The 23,012-nt window shown below is 38.0% G+C and overlaps 1 protein-coding gene across 5 annotated transcripts in view; it reads left to right on the top strand.

Annotated features, from left to right (window-relative positions):
• Positions 1 to 23,012, top strand: part of DCHS2 (dachsous cadherin-related 2) — a 135,629-nt gene that overhangs the window by 29,576 nt on the left and 83,041 nt on the right. For all 5 annotated transcript variants that reach the window (XM_086891251.1, XM_086891252.1, XM_086891248.1 and 2 more), the window contains exon 2: positions 17,741 to 17,932. In XM_086891251.1, the coding sequence (XP_086747377.1) occupies positions 17,741 to 17,932 (192 nt within the window). The remainder of the gene's footprint in view (positions 1 to 17,740; positions 17,933 to 23,012) is intronic.

The raw sequence follows: 23,012 nt of genomic DNA on the forward strand, positions 1-23,012 counted from the left end.
AAGCAAGAGCAATGCATAATACTGGTATAAGTATCTTTACATGAAAGGTCATTCTTCTTCCCTTTAGTTGTTTCATTTCTTTACACACCAACAAAATTTGAATGGAATTTATCCTTTTATTTGATTAATTTACTCTATTATTTATAAAGTTATCTTTCTAATGTAATTAGATTATGTTCCTTTTTTTCTTGAATTTTTTTTTTGCCTGCTGGTGGGATGAGGTGGAGGAACCACAGAGACTTAAGATAAACTATTTTTTGGCTCTGAAGTTATCTTGGATATTGATGTTCTTTGCTATGAATGGGTGAATTACTCCAATTTGCTGGAAGTGGATCTTGAAGGAATCAGAAAAGAGATCTTTGCATTGTGGGCAGTGAAAAGCCAGGTGCTGTAGCCAGTAGGGTGTTATTATTGAGGGCAGCTTTAGCACAAAGTACTGTACCATTTGGTACTCATCACGTGTACCTGCTCCTTTCTCTTAAAGCTGGAGACCTGGATTTCTGTCCATCTTGTTTTTCTGGAGTTTTGTGCTGAGTTTCCACTTTGGCCCTTTTCTACTTCTGTAATTCAATTTCACAGCACTGTTTCATAGTACTTAGCCCATGAGTTGATATTGCCATAGCTTGTATTCACTATCATTAAACACAGTAATCCAAATCTTAGTTTGTCCTCCAGGCAGCTCCTGGTTTTGAAGCATTCCATAGATTTTAAAGTTGTGCCTATGGAAGATGCCTATAGAACCAAGTGGAAATGAAACAAGTACTTCTTCACAGAAAAAAAAAATGGTGAATAGCCACAGTATTTAGTAGAGAATCAGTTTGCAGTTCCAGCCTTTTGAACTTAGAGAAGTAGACCAAATCCTGCAGGAGAGAAGACTGCAGAAAATGAGACCATGTTTGGCATTGGACAAGTGATAGAAGAATCAGAGGATGATAGAAAGGATGTTTTAAGGATTAAATAATGCCTAGCTCATGATTCTATCTCCATTGCCTTCACTGCAATATATATAAATATATATATATCAACTTCCATTCACTGTAATTGTGTGCTCTTAGCAAGCAACATGCAAAAGACACTTCCTTACCTTAAGAGCTTGGATTTTATATAATAAAGTAGGAAGTAGTGGTAGTGAATGTCAGAAGCAGTGCTTTTATTTGCCTGATATTTTCTCCTGATAATGACAGTCTTTTGTGAGTAAAGAATACTACACTACTTATGGACAGTTTTCAGATACAGAAAAACCATTTTCGATTGCCATTACTGAGAGGAAAAGAAATGTAAATCTCACTGTTCCATCTTACAGCCTTTGGAAATTGTCTTTCTAGCAGGCAGAGAATGTACTGTAACTTAAAAGCAAGTTTTGCCCCATGATGATAAGACAAAGTATAATTTTTGTTGTTTATTTTTTCTATGAATCTCTTTACCTTGCTTACTTTTACTTGCTTATTTTTGAGCATATTGCACAGTCTAGCAGATAATTTTTATAATCAAGTAGTTGGTGAGAATCCCCTGCTTTGTAGTTCTGTTTAGTTCTGCTGCTGTCAAGAAGAAGCAGTTTCTTTCTTTGATATAAGCTGTTTATGAGTGTGTGTGCTAATGGTAAAGTAACTCTACCAAGAATTATTTAAGACGGCTCGCTGTTCATGAGCTTTGGCTGCTACTGTTACAGTCACTGTATTTAATTATTTCTAGATGTACTTCCAATCCATTCTGTGTTTGCTTCAAAACATCCTCATTTTATATCACCCCACCTGTGCTCCCACTGCACACGATGTACATGACATTACCAGATGTGTGTTCAGACTGAGGCATTGGGTTACTGGTGTGGGAGCAGCTCAAATTACAGAGTTGTGAATTGTAGTGGAGCACAGAGCGTGGTGACTATTGGGATATCATGTTTCTGTTTCCTGTCCCAAAAAAACTGCATCTGCATTTACAGTACCTGACCATTAAAGTACTCAGGCTTCTTTAATTCTCGAAGTGTGCACGTGTAGAACTGGTGGACCTGATGGAGTACACTTAGTTTGTGATAGAGCAGTTGCTTTACTACCAAGCCCCATCACTCTCATTGTAATTAATTCTTTCATAAACTTCTGAATTGTATTTTGTAGCGTCTTGTAGAAAGAATTGCATTTTAAAATATAATTCCCTTATGTTCATTTCTCTGTGAAGACTGCTTTTTTTCACTTCTAGGTTTCTCCTCTCTTTGTAAAGTAGTTCTTTGATAGCAGCACATGTGTATATTCATGATGATTTGTTTTGACTGTTTTTTTGTCACACTTTGGAACTGACTTTTTCAAAATGTCAAGTTCTAATTTCAACTTTTTAATTTAAGACAGTGGATGTCCTCCAACTGTACGACCCTTTCCCTGCCATCACTTTCCTACTGGAGTTAATTTGAGCTGCAGGGGTGCTGTACTTGCTTTAGGCCATGAGTTGTTTCATAATTCTGTAATGTCAGTTTTTATTCTTTAGCCTTTCTATGAGTTGATTTACATCCTTCCCCATGCACCATTATTGCATCCTACCTTTCACTTAGTGCACTGAAGGCTTCAAGTACTACAGTAAACGGTGTATTTTCAAATTTGAAACAGCTGCCAATTAAGCAAGCTCTATACTTTGTGGTGAAGTGAATCTAAATGTCAGTTGTTATGAAGGTATGCCTGTTGTTGCCAGGTCCAACAGTGATGAAGGCAGACCAACCAATTCCATCCTCCTTGGTGGAGGACTCTGGTGCATTTTTCAGGGTCAACTGAGAGTAGCTCAGTTAGTCACAGCATGGTGCTGATGACCAAGGTCATGGGTATAATCTCTGTATGGGCCATTCATTTAACAGTTGGACTAGATTCTTTTGGGTTCCTTCCAACTCAGAATATTCTGTGATGGAGGTCACTCCTTTAAGAGATCACTTCATGACTTTTCAACTTTCATGCCTAAGTGCTCATCAGCAGCAATTAATTATTAGTCATTACCACTGTTCCCACAGGCAAAAGGGACCTTACTGCAATCTGTGTGGACAAAAGCATGGATGGATATCAAGCATTAGTAGATCCTTATCTGTGGAAAAGGATCTTTACTGGTGCTGCTCCATCATTTTTCTAGGACAACACTGGCTCCTTACTTGTTAAGGAGATGGATCTCTTTAGTGCTGTATGATGTGACTCTGCAGATATGTTAGCTCAGCTTCCCAACAAGCAGTGACTGATGTCAAGTGTTTCCTGTTTCAGAAATGGAAAAGAGAGACTGGTATTGTTTATCTTGGCCAGAAAATTAGTAAAGGGATACTAAGTAAAGGAATTATGAAAAAATTTAATATTTCAGTGTAGATATTAGGACCTTTTCACTCTTTGTATAATAATATAAAATAATTCATTAAATTGAAAAGGCATAAATTAAAAAATTATGAGAACGTTCTTCCTGGGAAGATGATCTGTAGCCATGACTTTTCTTGGCAAGGGTTTTACTTTGGGCAAAAGTTGGACATTTATGGATTTAACACAATTGAAGACAGCTCATTTAGGATAGTTTGAAAATAATATAACTCTGACCTTTGGCTATTAGCCTGTTTTAACTATTATACTTATGATGAGCACCTCATGGTAGAGAAGAAAGGAGAGGGGAAGAGAGTAGTATTGTCAACTGTGGGGTTCTTGCATCTTGCTCTTCAGATCTTCAAACTCTGGCACTGACCATTGTCCAGTAACCAGCGCCTGCACTAAAGGTCCAGTTGCTGTGTTCCAGTCTGGAAGTTTTACATCTTTATAATGTTCCTGCAAAAGCTACAGCTTCACTTGGGAAGGAAATGGGGAAAAAATGAGATTGTGGCAAGACATGCTAGGAAACAAGCTCTGATTCTGTGTAGTGGAATGAAACCTTGGGAATAAAATATGCTGGTGTATTTACAAGCAAAGTGGAAAGAACACACACATTCATTCAGATATCCCCATGTCTCTTCTGTGTTCACTCCAGGGTCCCTTGGGCAGATGAAATACAATAGGTCTGTTGTGAAACTGTAGTTGGTGTGATTCCCATTTCTGTTGTTTAGCAGGAGCCAAGGTCTCAGCAAGAAACAGTTTAAATAGTTAGATTAAAAGACTGTTGCTGTGTCTTTGCTGTATAGCTGCAGATGAGGGAGTGCTGCCACTCCTCTGAGGAGGAGGACCAGGGCTAGGGGTGAAATGGCATGGCAGTGGTTGGGAAAAACGAGTCACTTTTTTGGCCATGATGAAAAGTTCCTTTAAACAAAGGCAGCTGAGAATAACTAACATCGTGGACAGGTACCATAATGCACATGAAAGGTGGGAGCAGTTGGGTACAGACTCTCATTATTCAGCAGTTTGCTATTGTAATTTGTCTTTTCAGCTTCTCCAGAAGATGGAGGAATATTACACAGCAATGGAAATTAAAGGGCTACAAATTTAGCACATAGATGTGACAAAACCACAGGGATCCTTCTGGTTTAATCAGAGTATCTGGTCTGTTTATAGTTTAAACCATGGCTCAAATAGTCTCATCCATTTGTTTGAGAAAAAAGTAATGATAAAATAGGGAATGGGTTGTCTAAAAACAGCATATGTGATAAAGTGATTTAGTATTAGAGACATACTGTCTGAATATTCAGGGAAACCTCAATCCTCCCAAAAATTATGGATGTATAAATTCTGTATGTACCATGTTGGACATAACACTTCTTTTTGGAGTTGCTATGTTTTAAATTTTTGTTTCTGAAGAGCAGATACTGATGAATCCCTCTACTTGCCAGCACCATCTCATTCTTCTGATCACTGAAGCTGAAATTCATTCCAGTTAACTGTTTTGATCACTGAAGGGACTAAATCCAAAATGTTCAGAATGAGTTCCCAGAACAGAGCATTTCCTTTTCCTAAGAGAAAACAAAATACTTTGGAGAATTCTGGAGCTGAGGAAAATGGACCTAGCCATCTGATTTTCATCAGCTCCCTCTTCAAAACAGCTGACTTCTGCTGTGCAAGAGGTATAGGAAGAGTATAGGGCTTCAGTGTCCTGTTGGGAGGAGGATTCCTTGTCAAATGAAAGGGGTGCTTGTGTCTGTATCACTGGTGTGGCCTATTTATACCATCAGCCTCTCTCATTTCCTTCCCAGAACTTAATCCATCTGTTATTTTTACGAATTAAAAACTGCTGCAAGTACACAGTGTGCTTTCCTTAAATGTTACACTATGAAACTTGGTCACTTTCTGTGCTTGTGTATGTGCTTGAACTATTCCCTCATATGATGTTCCTGAAGTTACGGGGTGTATTTTGTAAAGGTCTTGGCTTGTCATATACTGTATCATGCTATTTAAATGCTCTGAACTCACAAACAAAGGATGAATGTAGAAATTGGAGTCTCTAATGCATCTATTATAATGGGGGGGAAGAGGGGAGGTTGACCATTTGTGCTGCAGGTTCATGACACTTTCTCTTTGGTACTGTTAGTTGGCTCAGGACTTTTCTGGCCTGGAAGCTGTCATATTTTTGCATTTCTGTGTGGTGCATGAAGCTCAGTGGGACAGTCTGCTCCTAGGCTCCCATCTGATGGAGGTGCATCCCTCACAGTGACAAATATTTGTTACACAGTGCACAGTCTGGATGTGTATCCTGACTTGTGCACATACAATGTGCTGGTCTTGTTACTACCCATGTAGCTGGGTTTGTGTGTGGAGGCTGTATGAACAGGGACTGATTGTAGACATAAAGATGCATCTCATGGTTTCATTCATGTAGCCTGATCTGAAAAGGGCGTAAAGTACTTTTGGCCCTGTAATTCTGAATGACATAGATGTTACTACATTCATTTGAAGATCTGTAGCTTGTGAAAGATAGTGTACATGCAATTATTTTTATTATTGATGTGTATGACTTAGCTGGCATGATAATGTGTTTCAGGTAAATTTTACTAGCCCTTCATCAAACAGAATTTTTGCTTTATGAGTAAGTGTAATTCTCATAATACTACTAATCAGGACTTTTAGTTTGAACTATTTTGTGGTACGCTCAGTTTTAAGTACTGAGTGTTTAAAAGCTCTTGTCTTGAGTTAAATTGAGTGGTGGTGAGTTTGTCATGCTTCTACATATCATTGTTTAAACATCCTGGATCATAGGTGATATCCTTTAACTCATTGGGAGTGGCTCTGCTACCTCCGTATATTCAAAGCTGGACCATCTGAATCATGTTTGTAAAATATACAGCTATCTTAAATTGAAGAACTTGCTGGTTTAGTTACATTTCTTGTGTACCCAGTGGATTTTGTATTTCAAACCAAATAAATTACTAAAGGATTTTTTTTTTATTAGTTATCTCAGATTTTGCTTCATGTCATGCAACTGAGGTTAAGATTTGCATGTTCTGTGTCGTTTGTTCTTTCTGAGGATTGCTTATTGTCCTCTGCTATCCCCTAAATTCTGTGAGTGTGAGGCTTGTGTAGAGCAAATATAGCTAGAAATATAGATGGGCAATGTTGGAGAGAAAAATGACATTGGTGTGTGTATATATGAAAAAAATGGATTTGGAAGGAAGGAGAAGGGAAATGTCTCAACTTTGTGTCAGGCTTCATTTTTGCATCAATTATTAGGAGATACATATGATCCCTCACTAATTTTTAATTTACAATGAACAAAATATGAAAATATTTTTCTCAAGTGCTATGAATACAATATTCAAGCTGTGAGTTTGGCCATGTTTTAAATTTTACATAAAATTAGAAATGAACTAAGAGAGCCCTCATCTACTTGCTTCCAAATATAAATTAAACATGATTTATAAGACTCCAGTTACACAAAATATATGCTCTCCTTAGGAGAGAGTTTATTTTTTTATTCTTTTTACACTTACGAACACAACATTTTGGAGGCAATAAATGAAAGGAGTGCAGGCATATTTCTGAGAGCCAAGCTAGAACATGCTATTAATACTGTAGTTTTGGACGTAAGCACATTAACAGATACTCAGAAGGAGTCAAGACAAAAGAGGCCAGCTTTCTGAAGAGACTCTGGAAGGCATTTCATATTTGTTAATATTTGGCAGTCTGCTTAAATGGGCATTTGGACTCAGAGCATTAGACATGCAGTGCCTTTGCCTTCCTTTACTTACGTGCTCTGCAAAGCATGTCTTGAAGTGATGTTCTTGAACCTCACCACACTGATCAAAATGAAATGGGACAAATTATCATGATATTGCTGTTTATCTAACTTACATTAGTACATTTGCTATAGTCATTAAAAACCTGATTTTTAATGGATGAAATAGAAATACCTGTTTGTCAAGGGTGTGTGGATGATTAGGTAAATTAAACAAGTCCATTGTCCTTTAACTCATTTACTTGATAGCAGTCTGAAAGGTAAATATCTGTAAAAAGAGTATGGGCAGTAGGAAGCATACTGCTGTTTGAAGAAATAAAATGAAACAGCTGATGCCATGAGGAATGCAAAAGAATCTGTCTAACTTCCACCTGCTTGCTCTGAGTTGCTGTGGATTTTTTTTTAAATGAGGACTCCTTGCTGATTTGTGGAAAGGTGGTGACCAGTCAACTCGCTGCTCTAGCAAATGCCCACATACATTGCATGGAATACCCACAGTTGTAATAAAGATGTGGAGGGGACTGCACTCTGAGTTGACCCTCTCTGACACCTCTGGCCTTGAGCAAAAGTGTGCATTTTCTGAGTTAACCTTCTGCTAGGACTTTTTGGACAAGTATCTCAAAGATTTCTTCTCCAGTGACAGGGGGCCTCCAGCTGGCCTGCATTGCTACTCTTTCTCTGGTGCTGAACCACCATATCTACCCAAGGAGTGCAGCAATTTAAAAGTTTATTTGTAAGTGGCAATTTAGCCCACACATAGTCTTTGCTTACTGTAAAAGTGCAATAACAAATCCTTTCAGTCTGACAGAAAAATAAATTTGAGCTTTCAGTTTTGGCTGCTGACTGATACTTGCTAGTGTGACTAAGAAATGAACTAGGAAAGAAAATTCAATAAGCTGACTATATATAAATAAAGCTTCTTGGGTTTCATTCTGTTTTATTTTCTTTAAATGGACTACTATATTACTCTTAGTGATCTTGTTCACAACAAAACTCCATGAATAGTTGTAGCACTCCAGTCAGGAATATTGGTTGGAGCATTGTGGTTTGCAGGCAGGAATTAGCAGCTCAGATGTGTTTTGGGGCTTGGAAAATGTTTGCACAAATGTTTGTAAGTGTTCAGATTTAGCCTATCATAAGATCAATACTTAAGAGAGTTTATGCTCTACCTGGACTGAATTTTTCCTGCCACCTTCTTACCATTTGCCTTAGGTCAGCTGCATCAGGAGCTGACTTGGCTGAAATACAATGTTGCACCAATAACAAAGCTTTTATGATGAGCTTTTATTGGATCCTATTCTTGATCTGACTCAAAGTCCATTTGCCCAAAACAGTGCCAAAAGGAAGGCAGCTGGGTGCAAGGTTGCTTTTCTACTTAGAGTTCTTTCTCTCCTTTGTAGCATCCTCCTGCAATTTGTCTATCAGATGAATATAATCAAAAGATTTTTTTTTTTCCATTAGTATTCTGTTTAAAGATCACATACATCTGTATGTATGAACTCTGAATTCAGGATACATACTTCCATCATTTAGGCTCAGTTAAATAACATATCCCATTACAGCTTTATAAGTATAGTAATGATATTAATTGATCTAAGCAAAAAAATTGAATTATTCTAACGTTTTTTATTAACATTATAATACATGCTACTAATAAAAGTTACATTATTGATTTGTTTTTCATAGTAAGTTTCCCTAAACAAGATAGCTAGTACCTTGAGTTGGTGCTTTTTAAAACAACTTATTAAATATAATTCTAAAATAATCCTGCCACTAAAAGTTAAAATGTGGCCCAGTGTTAAGATCATTGAAATAACATTTTCAGTACAAATATTTATTTGTGAGATAGATATTCTCTATTAATAAACACATCACTCCTTGCTTTATGCAATTAGCACAGAATAGGGAAAACTTTGTTCTCTGCTGTTGCTTGGCAGAGGTATTCAGTCTTGGGGCTCTGTAGCTTACTAATGAATAAAAATGGATTTGTACTTAAATCCTTAACTGTGCATAGCAAGGTTTTAGCATGTTATAAAATCTAAAATTATATCAGAGTACGTGAGCAGCGTTAAATGGATGGAGCTGTTTCCAATGAAAAGTAGGCGAGTTGACTTCAATGATTAAATAAGGTTTTAGTCATGCAAATGTTTTCTGGTTGCTGTTAATTCCTTTTTCTTTCCTCAGAAATACATTCTCTTTTAATTTCTGTTCTTTCAGTTTACATAGATGATTAAATTATTTTCTATTTGATTATATTTACACAATAAGAAGGAAGGCAGTGTAGACCAAACAGACTGACAGAATAGATGGTCCTTTTAGCAGACATTTTAGGTGCTGGAACTTAAGGTTTGTACTCTGAAAAAGACATTTTTTTTAACCCCTACTCTATCATATGATAAGTAGGCGTTTAGCAGTACAGCTGCTTGCTATGCATTCAGACATTGACAGTTGTATTCTCTGGTGGTCCAGATCCTACCAGTGTAATAAGAGTGATTAAAGTCAGGCATTCCAAGTTGGACCTGCCTCCCACACCTCTGGATCCTGGCTCACCTCAATGAAATCTAGCTGCTTGTGCTGTTTTGCAGGAGGCATTGTAGCAAAACTTAAGGTATGTCAGGAATAGCTGCATAAAACTGGAGTGAATTCAGGCTCTAGCTAGCATTAGAGCAGGAATTGCAGATTACTATACAGAATGAAATGCCTAGTTCTTCCTAGATCTGGACTTGGCTTGCTGAATAGTGTCTGGTGTTCAGAGTTGCAAGTGTGATGCTGTAATGTACTTAGGCTGCTTTCTCCTCCAGTGATTTTAATTTTTCTTGCTTTCTGTAGACTAACTGAAAGCAGTAAATCAAAGATCTGTCAATATTTCTTATTGGCAGGTTTGTTCACAGTCATCAGTTAGATACACAGAAGAGCAGAGAAGGCAAAAACCCAAGATCTCATAATCATTCATCATGTAAATTGCTTCTTTTTATTTGTTTGTTGTGGGGAAGATAGTGAGTGTTGTAAAAACCAGTGTATTATAAAGATAAAAATCAGTGTGATCTTTTATGAGAGACTTATATGGGATTCATATGGGGTTAGTTTTACCTTATTTTAAAACCATGTAGTTCATTGGAATTTCTGTACAACTCATGGGGGTGCACACCAAAAAACCCAAACCAAACAGATGTAGTTGTTTGAAAAGGCAAACACAAAAGCCTTATAATTATAAAATCTAATGTTTAGCTGAGGTCATGTTTCACATGCTGTCCTTGAGCAGAGAGGATGTCTGGCCTCTGTCTCTGCTTGCATTTAGGCTTTTCCCTTTTCATGTGAAAGGCTGTTGAGAATTAATTATTGAATGTTGAATGACTTTTTTCTTATTACCACCTTCATAAAACTGATGGTAATTTCTGGAGTGAATCAAGAATCAGCTGGGGGAATCAGCATCAGTTTCACTACAGGTTAGCAAGGTTGTGTCTGTGTAGTGCTTATTGTTGGTTGTTCAGCTGTGTTGGTCTCTATCCTATAGGTATTCATTCTGCATTCAAAAAAATGCAGAAAAATTGACATTAGTCAAGTCCATTGACTTGACCATCACAGTGGAGATACTTTGCATCAGAGCAAGGATGAGGACTAAGGATTTTCTTATTCTTTGGGGACTTTTTGAGTATCTGGTACCTGGGGTGGTTGACAAAGTAAGCATCAAAGCCAGTTAAAAGATCAGCTTACATTCCAGTTGTTATTTGGATTTGTTGCTTTCCAGATGCAGCCCAGTTTGAGATTGAAGGGGCTTTTTCTGCTGTCACTGCACTGCACTTGTTAAGGACCAGCTATAAAGTCCTTAGGCAAACAGTTCCTGAACAGGAACTGTTGAAGTCAAGGCTTGACATTTGAAGTCAAGGCTGATGCTTTTAGGACTTCAAGTGGATCTGCAGCTTTATTCCCATAAATGTGTTAAACCTGCTGCTCTAGGGAGATGAGGGTTAATCGTGGGTGCTGAGGCAGATAAATAAAATTCCAAAGTAATGTATTTATTACACTCTTTAGGCTTGCTGTCAGCATTATTGTCTGCACTGCCTCAGGCAGCTGTGAGCAGAGATCATTGGTTTGTATTTGATAGGCTGTTTTCTCACTAACCAGGGTTGTAAGTCAGAGCACTGACTTGAAGACATTTGATGTGTGATTGTGGCAGTTCACATGCTGATCTATTATACAGATACATGCAACTGACTTGAAAAATGTCTTCTACAAGTAATTTCACTGCCAATATTTCTACAGTCACATTTTGCTGACAGCATGCCACCAACTCAGACTACTCCTTTCCTTCCCTGTGGTTGTGGACCTGGCATGAAGGTCTGGCAGAGCAGATGCTTCCACAGTAGTTAACTATTCTGGTGATGCTTGGGTTGCCTACATGAAGAATTAAAACGCTTATCTGGTGAGGATATGCTGTCAGGTATTGCTGTGCCTGTTCCAGGCCTGCTGTCCTTTATTATGTCAAATGTAACAGTGCTGGATTTTGTGCTGTTGATGGCTGCATGACAGAACCATGCTTACACCATTGATCAGAAACCTGTCACTTAACTTTTGCTTTTTAGGTCCCTGGTAGTTACCTCTTTTTTTTGTTTTTTTTTAGTTTTCACCATTTTGTCTATTTTTGTCTTGTCTTTTCAGTTCATCTCCATTCAACTTCAGTTTGATGATGAATATTGTGGCGTATACAGTCATAGAATCACTAAGGGTAGAAAAGGCCTTCAAAATTATGAAGTTCAACTTTTGATCAAATACTATCATATCAACTAAACAATACCTCTAAGTCCTCCAGTCATTTCTCAAACACTTCCAGGGATGGTGACTCCCCCATTTCTCTAGGCTGCCTGTTTCATTGCTTTATCACCCCTTCAGTGAAGAAATTCTTCCTGATTTCTTCCTGACCTGAACCTCTACTGGTGCAGCTTGAGGCTATGTCCTCTTGTTCTGTCACTTCTTACCTGGGAGTAGAGGCCAACCCCCACCTGGATACAGCCTCCTTTCAGGTAGTTGTAGAGAGTGATAAGGTCACCCCTCAGCCTCCTTTTCTCCAGGCTAAACAGCCCTAGATCCCTCAGTTGCTCCTTGTATAATTTACTCTCCAGACCCTTCACCACCTCTCTTGCTCTTCTCTGGACATGCTCCAGCACCTCAATGTCCTCCCTGTAGTGAGGGCCCAGAACTGGACAGAGGACTCAAGGTGCCAAGGAAGCAGCCTTGGTGAGGACTCAAGGTGGCCTCACAAGTGCCAAGTACAGGGGACAATCACTGCCCTGGTCCTGCTGGCCATGCTTTTCCTGATGCCAGGATGCCATTGGCTGCTTTGGCCACCTGAGCACAGCTGGCTCGTGTTTGGCTGCTGTTGACCAGAACCCCCAGGTCCTATTCTGCTGGACAGCTTTCCAGCCTTAAACTCTGCACAGGGTTGTTGTGACCCAAGTGCAGAACCCACCACTTTCCCTTACTGAGCCTCATACAATTGGCCTTAGCCCATCAGTCCAGCCTGTCTGGATCTTTCCAGGCTTTCCAGCCCTCCATCAGATCCACCTTCCCACCCAACTTGATGTTGTCTGAAAACTGACTGAAGATGCACTCAGTCTGCTTGACCAAACTATTGATAAAGATATGGAACAGGGATGGCCCCATCCAACTGGTTGTGGCACATTTCTCACCACTCTGTGGGCCTGGCCATCCAGCACATTTTTAACCCAGTGAAGAGTACACCTATCCAAGTCATGGGCTGCCAGCTTGTCCAGGAGAATGCTGTGGGAGACAGTATCAAAGGCTTGAATGAACTTGAGGTAGACACATCCACAGCTTTTTCTCTCGCTCACTTGGCGGGTCACCTGCCATAAAAAGAGATCAGGTTAGTCAAGGAGAACCTGTTTTTCCTAAACCTATGCTGGCTGGGCCTGATCCCTTGTTTGTCCTCAGTAGTGTTAGTATGCTTTTATTTACCATATATTCTGATTTTCTTCAAAATTGGCTGCTGGTAATTAACTTACTTTTCATGATATCAGTAGAAGTAAAACAATCAGGCTTTTTGTGCGCAAAATAAATGCACAAAATCTGTCTTATGCTCTGACATTGAGTCCACCAAACGGATTTTAACAGCTATGAAATCTGTATCTTGGTTAGCTGAAATCAAGTGAAGTAAACTTAACAGAATGTGTGGTATGGGAAAAATTCCTATGCTGTGGAGAATTGATATTTCTTAGTCTCATTTAACTGCTATCACAGATGACTGTGGTGATGACTTACTTGGCTGAATGGTCTGGTCTTTCCAGCAGTCGGGTCTACTTTAGTCTGTCTATCTGAAAGATGTAAATTAATCCTGGTCACTCACATGTGAAATTCAGCATTGCCAATCAGTCATCTTTAAGGCTGCATTCTCTAAATCGTAAAAATTTTTATATAGGCTCTTGATCTGCAAATAATAGTGCTGTCTTTCCTGTTGTGGTTTTGGGGGAACAAGACATTTCCCCCCATTTTTGCATATAACATAATATCTGCTCTGCTTTTCAAAATATGTTTAGTTGTTAGGAAATAATATCTAAGAAGCAAAAGAAAGAAAGCTAAATACAACCAAGGGGACTTTAATTCGTTCAGGATAAAAAGGAGTAGAAATTTTAAAAAAACAAACAAACCAGGGGGCTTTTTATCTTAAAATTACATTGTGTTTAAAACAATGTGGAGTTCAGTAGCAGATCTGTTTCTCTATAAACTTGTTTACTATTAGTTTATTGGTTACAATATTCAATGACTGTAAAATATGGAGACATATTGCCCACTTCTGTGAGTTGTCATCATTCCACTGAAGTGAATGGAAGCAGATGAAGATCTGCTGAATGTTTGCTTTCTGTAAGCTCTGAAGTCTCTCCTTTCTCAGCACAGTGCTAAAAAATGTATCTGTTCCCTCTTAAGTGTACTGCCAGCAATTTTTTTTTTTCCATTTACATGTGTTACCAGGTTGAAGTGGGTGAAGAAATTAGTGTAATTACCCTTAAAATCACAGATTCTTTGAGATCATCCCCTCTTTTCCGTATGCAAATAGAAGAATATTTCTGCACTTCCAGCACTGTTGAATTTTGTCTTCTTACACCCTTTAGTGTCTACCACTTCACACCATTTATTATTCTCTTGCACTAGTCTGTCTCATCATCACACAGATGGGTCATATTTTTTACTTGTTCTGCATAGCATTTCTCTAGGTCCCCCTGTTTTCTCCTCCAGAGAGGATATCTGAAGTTGGACCACTTTATTGGTAGTGTCAACAGGACAGAAGAAACTCTTTTTCTCTGACAGATTTTTAGTCTAGACATTGCACAAGCTGACCAAAGGATGTAGGCTACAGGAAGCATGACTGATGGGAGAGATCCAGCCAGGAGCTATCCATACACTGACTCTTGCTGGTATTAAAAAGTGTTTCTTGGGAAAATACTTTGTCCTGAACTTATTCCCAAGTTTACACTTCTTAAAAACTTGAATGTTCAACTCACTGTATTGAAAACATACTTAGTAAAACGAGAAAGACCTTGGGGGAATAAGCCTTCCTTTTCTTCCCGTTTCTTTTTCTCCAAGATTCCAATCTTGTTGTATTAGGCTTGTCAGAGGTGTTACTTGGTTGTTATTTGGTACTCTCTTGCCTCCCACTCCTTTAAGGCACATAAATCCGTTTAACTCTATCACCTTTGTGATATTGCCAACATACAACACTCTTGATCAGTCCACTGTGAAAATTCCTGCTGCTGCCTTCATTTCCTCCTGTTTTGGCTGCTGTAACTCACAGCTCTTCGGCAATTAACTGCTGCAATACTCTGTAGGATTGGTACTCACAGTATCCTATCACACCCCAACATGTTTTAATGTGTTTTAATTTCTAAGATCTTCAACAACTTGGTCTCTTAATTGTGTCAAAAACCTTGAATTTCTTAGCATGTTTTTCACTGAATTCCTCCTTCTAAATCAACTTGCATTTAAGTTGGTAATCTTAAGGGTCTTTTTTCAGCCTAAATGATTCTATGATCATGGTTAATAGCTTCCCTGACCTCAAGTATAGTGCCATTCAATGTCAGATCTGTCTGCTAGAGGAAATTTTTCATTCACTTTTAATTCCAGATCTTCCCTCTTTGGATTAAAGGTTCCATGGTGAGTGATTATAAAAAGGACTATTAAGTGGATAGAAATTGAATGGATGTGAGGTACTTGAATGGGGAGAAAGATTATATTTTTCTGCAAAAATTGCTACCACTTAGATCTGCTGCCTGAGAGATGATTATAGTAATTGAAGTTGATCACAATTAGACCTTTAAATTTGCATTGCCTTGAACTGAAGTGTTTTTATTTAAATGCATTACTCATTATGCCTTTACATGTACTGTTCAAAGTCTGAGGACTGCATAATTTACAACAAAGAAAACAAGTCACTGAACGTAATGAGCTAAACTTTTAACAATAGCCTCAAATTTCACCTGTAATTAATCATTCATGCTCAGTTACAGACAAAAATGTTTGCATTTATACATGTAACTGCATGTAGGCACAGTCAGACAGAACCTTTCAGTACTGTCACTCCTGTTGGATTTCAGGCAAAGAAATAAATTGAAATACTTTTCTTATAAGGGCCAAGTGAATTATTGTTCCATAACATTAGGGTGGTAGATTACTGAGCACACTAGATGTATGTTCTGTTCTTGTTTTTATGACAGAAATAACAAAGTATAGGCTGGAGAAATATGCATGTTGTAGACTTGATTTACATACAGCTGTAAAGCATTTTTAGGATTGAATCATTGTTTAGCTGTGCATGATTGTGAATTCTGCCTTTAAATTACCCAGAACAAGTGGTTGGACTGAGGTCAGGAGTGGCCACATGTTGCACACTGTGCTGTAGCTGTGGGATGAAAATTGCAAGGGTGTAAAAAAGGGTATGAAGGGCTCTGCGAGCACAGGGCTCTTCCTAAAGGAGCTTTTTTCTGTTTTTGCAGAAACTCTGGTACAATGGCCTTTGGTGTTGTGAAAGCCTTCTTATGGGAGGAAAAATATTATGAAGTATGTGGTGCAGTCACAGTGATACTTCTGCAATACAAAAAATCTTGAGTTTTCAATAAGTGGAAAAGTCTGAAAAACAAGCAAAAACCAAATCACAAGCAAAAAATAATAATTGAAATAACGTGTATCTTTTGGGTTGTCATTTTAAAATTCTGATTGATGTAACTTGTCTAGAGTAAGTTTTAACTTTATAATTTAGATTGGCACTTCTTATGTGGTTTCCCTTTCCCCACTTCCATGCTTTTCAGCCTTCCCACAGCATGTTTTGTTCATTTGGTTTTAATTCAGTCTCAGTTAAGTATCTTAGTGCCAAAACAATTCCTGTGTGGGCAAAGAAGAGAGCTTGTGATGCAGGCACCAACTGGTCTTTATGGCCACATTTGTTCTGGTAGGAGCAGCAGCCAAAGGCTATTCTGGGTCCCAAGGCCAAATGACCTGGCACAGTTTGTGTCCATGCAACTAAATTAATTTATATCACCCCAAAAGGATGACCTAATCCAAATGTACTTCTAGGAATACTCCCTGTCCTGGTCTGTTTCTTTTGAAACTCTACCTTAAACTGTGCCAGATGGTTTTGTGTGCAGGCAGGCACATGGGCATACCTCTACCTTTGTCCTGTCTGTGATTGATGGCTGTGGGTCTCATCTTATTCAGCCTGTGTCAGGTGCAGACAGTGACTGGCACAGGTCTTCTCTGTGAGCTCCCACCAATTCTAGCTCTTGGGCTTCGTGATACTAAAGTTTCCAAAGCTCTGTTAAGGTCTTCAGGCATTGTGCTTATATAGACAGGCTGATGGAAAACCCACAGAATTTATAATTTTCAAAGAAAAAGTAGAAAAGGAAACCAATTGTAAAGGAGAAATTCTTCATATATATCCAATAATGATAAATTAGAGAACTGAAAATACTGGCTTTCTTAATGCATACATATTTTTATAAATTATTTTCTACCAAAATGTTTCTAAATTTAAGTGAAAACTATCACAATGGAATGTGCCAGAGAGGAGCCAAACTCGGCACAAAACACTTGTTATCAAAGATCTTGGGAGCATAAAATTGGAGGAGCAATGTATAAATCTTCTGTGTTTGTCAAATACATTTTAAATCAACCCACCTGTGGGTCAAAAAAGCATGAGTACCACCAAGCCCTCTTTCAAGTGAAAACTAAATTAAGATCTGTGGAGTCTTTTATAGAATACATTAGGTAAGGATGTCCTGCAGCACTTTTCTGATCTACATATGACATAAGAGATTTCTATTTTTTCACAAGAGCTACCTCCACTGGTAAAAATAAAAAAAAAGGAGAAATAGTTTAAGGTGTGGCCTATTGACATGGCTTAATGAATGTGGCTTTTATAGTCATGGGAAAGGAAGAAGAGTGATAATTACACTGTCAGTAGCTGAGATATTTTATGAACTGCAGGCAGCCAGCTTTGGTAGCAGAACATGTTTGTATTTATTCTGTGTATACGCATTTGCTTTTGCAATACATAACGGGTTCAAAAATCACAGATACTTTTGTTTTAATGAGTAATAGTTTCACCAGCTTAATTTTTATCTCTGTTGTCTCTCTGCAGGTCAAAGCAACAGATGCAGATGCTGACCAGTTTGGAGAAATTGAGTATTCTCTTTATGATGGATTTAATTTTTATGAAAAATCCAAAGCTTTCCAGATTGACCCACGCACTGGTCAGATCTTTGTGTCTCAAGACATTGACAGAGAAGGAGATCCAACCACTTATGATCTCTTAGTAAAAGCTACAGATGGGGTAAGTTTCACCTTTCTACACTGCCAGATTTGTGAATGTATTTGCAAATTTGGATGTCTGGTATACTTTTAAATGAGAATGTAGCGACTATGTGAAAACTGCATGAATTTGAATAATATATTTTATCCTTAAAGAGAGACGAAAATTATATTCATGAACTGTGAATTTTTACCCAAATTAATAAAATTTGCTGTGAAATACCAAATCACTCCTAAATAAGGTTTGGAAAAAGGTTTCTAGGATGTGTTAGTCCTTGCTAATTTTCCTCCTCCAATTGGAAACAATGGACTTCAAGTTACTTCTACTCCCTGCTTTCAAGATCACTGCAGCTACAATAAGACAGTACCATGGGCTAGAACTGCATGGCTACTGTGGGTGGCAGTGACTTTCCTGGCTAAATTCCTTGTCCTTTCTAGCTGGCTGATGGCATTGCTGCTGCTGTAGCTGGGTGCAAACTCCCTTCAGCTGCATATCTGAGTGTTTTCCCACTTTACAAGATCTGGTGCTTGCAAGTGGGTATTCATGGTACGGCAAGGACAGGGTAGTTGCATGTGCCTGAAATAGTCTGTTGCAGATCCTGGCAAGGAGAGTGTGGTAGGGAACATATTAAGATGTCTAGGAATGGACACCTTGCCTACCTGATACCACACAACAAAAAAATTTTGCTAGTAAGCTCCAGAAAAATAATGGAAGAAAATTATTTGTTATATTATTTTCATTACAAAATATTCATTTTGTGTGATTTGCATGGTAATTTTCAGAGGTGGTTTGCATTTGGAGGCCCAGTCTGTACTTGTCTTCACCTTCTTCAGCTTAATAGTGAATTGTGAAGAAGCTGAAGAAAAGGTTATTGGTTGCCTTCAAATGTTGAAATTAACATAAGGACACTTTTAAAACTGTAATTCAGGTCACATTTTGCAGTACAATTTGTCCTGAAAAACATAGAAATTCAGTTATTTCAGGCTATGCAGTTTTTATTTCTTACTTTGAATTAAACTTGCTTTTAAGATAATGTCCTAAGTGTATGTAATACAACATTTTAAAAATGCAGTTGTGCTGCATATTTTTCATTAAAGTGCCTGTAGTTTTTGTTATTGTACACTGAAGAAACTTAGTGAAGTATGATTTCCATACTCATGAGTAGACGGACTTAAATAGCTGCAGTTGATGGTTGTATTAATTATTTCATTTTGAGAATGTAGCTGTTGAGGGTGTATCTCTGTTTTGTTGAATTCTGATATTTCTGTAACAGTTAAACAGTCTGTCTTTTTGTTTAGCTGTCACAATTCAGTGTTCATATCTGGGGCTACAGAAATACTCTTTTATTAATATTGCCTTTAGCAGTGTGCTTTTTCTGCCTCATAGGTTTTTAAAGAAAAATATTAAATATATTTGTATGTTTATTTCCATACTCATCTGATTTGAATGTCTAATAACTTTACCTTGCTCATTGCTGGGGGCTTGGACTGGACTACCTTTGCAAGGTCTCTTCCTACTCAAACCATTCTATGATGATAACATAAGGATATAAGAGTGGGTTTTTCCAGGACATTGCCTGTAATGTCTACAGCAGAGGTGGTTCTATCTGACCATTTTGGAATTTCACTTGTATCTGATTTCTGTCTTCAGAATTTTTACTTGAGTACAGACACCCAAACTTTGAAGAGTAAAGCAGTCTGTATTGAAATGTATAACAACAGAAAATTATGAATTCTCTATTTGTTTAGTTTTTCCTCTCATTCACATGCTTTGGAACTGTAAAAATGTAAAGAACACATACACATCTGGAATATCAAGATTAGTCATTAATAAAGTGTATGTGAGAACTTGACAATAGCAGCTAAATTCTGAAAAGTTTCTAAGATATTCATGCTGGTGCAGAAATTTATTCTGAAAATCTGAAAAACATGTTTGCATGAAAAATGCTAGATGCCTTAATTTAAGTTAAATTACTGCTCTGTTGATAAGTCTTATCTCAAGTTAAAGGAAAATAGCCAATGCACTGAAACTATAGGGTATTTAATTTTTAAATTGCTCTGTCATTTATTTTCATTTAGGGAACTTTTGTTTTCAGAAGTTCAATAATGGGGAAAAAGGTTCTGTTTTTTATTGCCTTGTGTGTGACAGGCAAAGCTTCTCTTTTTACTGGAACTCTGTACTTTGTAGAAGTTTTCCCAACTGACACCTAAATACTAAAGCACCTAATTTCAATATCAGCTTTTCAAAATTTTCAGTGCATCTGAACTTGTGTTGACCAACTCTCTACCTTTAAAGCAGAATTGTAGTAGGATAGTTATTTTATTTCCTGACATTCTGCTGCTTATTTTGAGGGATTAAAGATGATAGGTATGAGTCTAAGAGGCTGTGATCAGGGGAGAAATGTGAACAGAAAAAAGAGATGAAGAATGAAGGGTCACTTGTGACAAAGGAGGGTAGAGAGATGAAAAGGAAAGAAAATAACACAGTTAATTAGAAATGAGGAGGAAAATAAACTATTTTCCAGGTGGTGTGCAGTTTATCTTACAGCAAAACTATTAGTTTTCCCCACCTGTTTCTGGCTACTCCATTACATGGCTTTAGAGCTTGTCAGTCATGCCTTTCATGCATTGTGTAGAAAATGTAAGGAGTGAACTTAAATTGCACACAAGAGCTCATGGACAGGCAGGTGGAAAACAGCTTCTGTTAAACTGGTTTTAAATAAACATCCTGTGAGAGCTTGTGGGAGCATTCTCACTGATTAAGCAAAGATGAAAAGTATCCTTGTCTCTTGTGGAGAAAGAAGAAATGGTAGGTCTTCAATTTTTCAGCTGCTTCATCATCACTGCACTACATCAGTACACTATCAGCAGGTGTGTTAGTGACTTTCTTACTGCCTTTCTGCATAGAGAGACACTTTCTCTTACTTTTTGGTAATCCACCCTATCCAGTTTTCTTTGTCTTTTACACTGAAGCAATTGAAACCTAGATATAAACACTTGAAACTCACAGGCAAAGCTTCTGAAGAACTTCAGGCTGTTGAAATAATTGGAGATATCTCTCCACTTTGACAATGTCACACTTCAAGATGACCTATCCTTTAGGTTTACCAAAAAAAGGCCTTTATGTCAGAGATTCTGTATCTAATTGTTCAGTTTGGAGCAAAAATTTGACAGCATGGTTCACTGACAAAAACTTTGGAGGCTGTGATGAAAATCTTGATGTTTTAAGCATTTTACAGCACCAAAATGAAGAGATACAGCTGCTCAAAATAGCATAATTTCTACTTAAGACAAAGTTTCCCGTGCCAAAGGCAGGGTAAGTTTGTTTTTTTTTGTTAAGACTTGACAAAGGTCTACTTGATAAGAGGTCTACTAATAGCTTTAGCTATTCACACAAATTTGATCCTTCTGAAGTAATGAAAACATTAATTGTTATTTTGGCTTGATGGTAGTTTATGTCCCCTTTTTCTTTCACAAGGGACACAACCCTCAGGACTCTGACAGAGAAGTCATTGTAATTGTGACTTTTTGTTTGTGACACCAGGGAGTACAACAGTAGTTAAAAGTACTCAAACATTTGAGATAAGGGATTTTAAGATGAACAGCCGTGGCTTTCTGCTCTGTGTTAACATGTTTTGACAAATGTAATTTTCTGTCAGCAATACAATTTATGTGGGTCAGCCTTCATATTTTGGAAGATTTGTTTTGCTTGCTTCCAAGTAGATGAAGTATATCCTCATCATTAGAAATAGGAGTTTTTGTTCCTTCTCAATTGGAATTGCACTTTGGTTCAGTTGTCAGAGCAAGAATTATGCCATAACCAGTTAATATCATAAGTTGAGTAAATATCATACTTGGCATGTGAGGGGTATACACTGCTTTTTCAGGAAAAGAAGGTTGTGTCTCCATCATGAAATTTGGTCAGTCTTCTTGGAGAATAGGTTTCCCTATATACTTCGGGTTAATCACTTTCAAAGGACTTTTCAGTCTTTACATAGCTCTGTAGCACAAATGTAGATTGCCTGAAGAGTGGGGTTTGGGGTTTTTTCAGGTCTGTTTAGCAATGATGTAGCTTGAAAGAAACAGTTTAACACAAGCTCTTGTGAGTTTGGTTTCATGCTGTTCTAACCATCTTTTTTTTAGATGCTCTTTATTCTTGATCTCACTTCTCCCTGGTCCTCTTCCCTTAAAAATAATTGATTTCTGTTCTGAAGTACCTGAAGGCTGTAGACACACAGAACATCTTCTGACAGTGAGCAGAGCGCATTCCCTCCCCTTCCCCTGCATTCCCTTTTAGCTCCTGTGCAGGGATTTCCTTATCATGGAAATCAAGGTACTGGGGAAGGGGGCTTGCCCTGAAGTGGGGGTGTTGACATTGGGCTCACTGCCATCTCCATTTCTCCATATTGGCATGGGATTTCGTGGCAGTCCCAATAATTGGTAGGTTGATGACCATCTTTTAGAGTCTTGGTCCTCAGGCAAGAGTGCTGGCTTCTGCCTGTGCAGCAGCATGAGCTGTGGAAGCATGCCATGCCTTATTTCCCTCAGAAGCATACCAGGAGGATGTGGGATAGATCTCCTTGTTTGTGGGTGAAACAGACATATGATGCACAAGATCATCTTAATTTTCTGCTTATTTGAGCCTTTATAGGAATGTCACTGCACCCAATAGAGGTAACATTACAACACAGTGGAAAAAACCAAAACCAGGACAAAGTAAAAATCACTATGAAAATGTGTGAGATACAGTAAGCAAACGCTCAAAAATAGTTTTGTGTGCTTGTTATATGGCAAGGTAAGTCTAAAGGAGTCATAGTCAGTTTAAATCCTTGGATAATTTAATGAAGGTCAGGTTTAAAAATAATTGATGTGAAAAATTTGATTGCAGAATTATGCAACATAGTTGGTTTAGAGTCGGTTTGGTTTTCTTTGTGTGGTGGCTACTGTGACTGCAAAATGAAGTTTGCACTAGCTCAGCATAGTTTGTCATGCGTATGCATGAACATCTGATCTCTGTCAGCAGTTTCTCTAAGTGACTGCTACAAGCACAGCACGCTCAGTGTGACTTTGAAGAGCTCAGGATTCTTCCTCCATCTGTGTTT

Source organism: Cyanistes caeruleus, chromosome 5 (assembly GCF_971803275.1).
Source record: "Cyanistes caeruleus chromosome 5, bCyaCae1.hap1.1, whole genome shotgun sequence".
NCBI lineage: Eukaryota > Metazoa > Chordata > Aves > Passeriformes > Paridae > Cyanistes > Cyanistes caeruleus.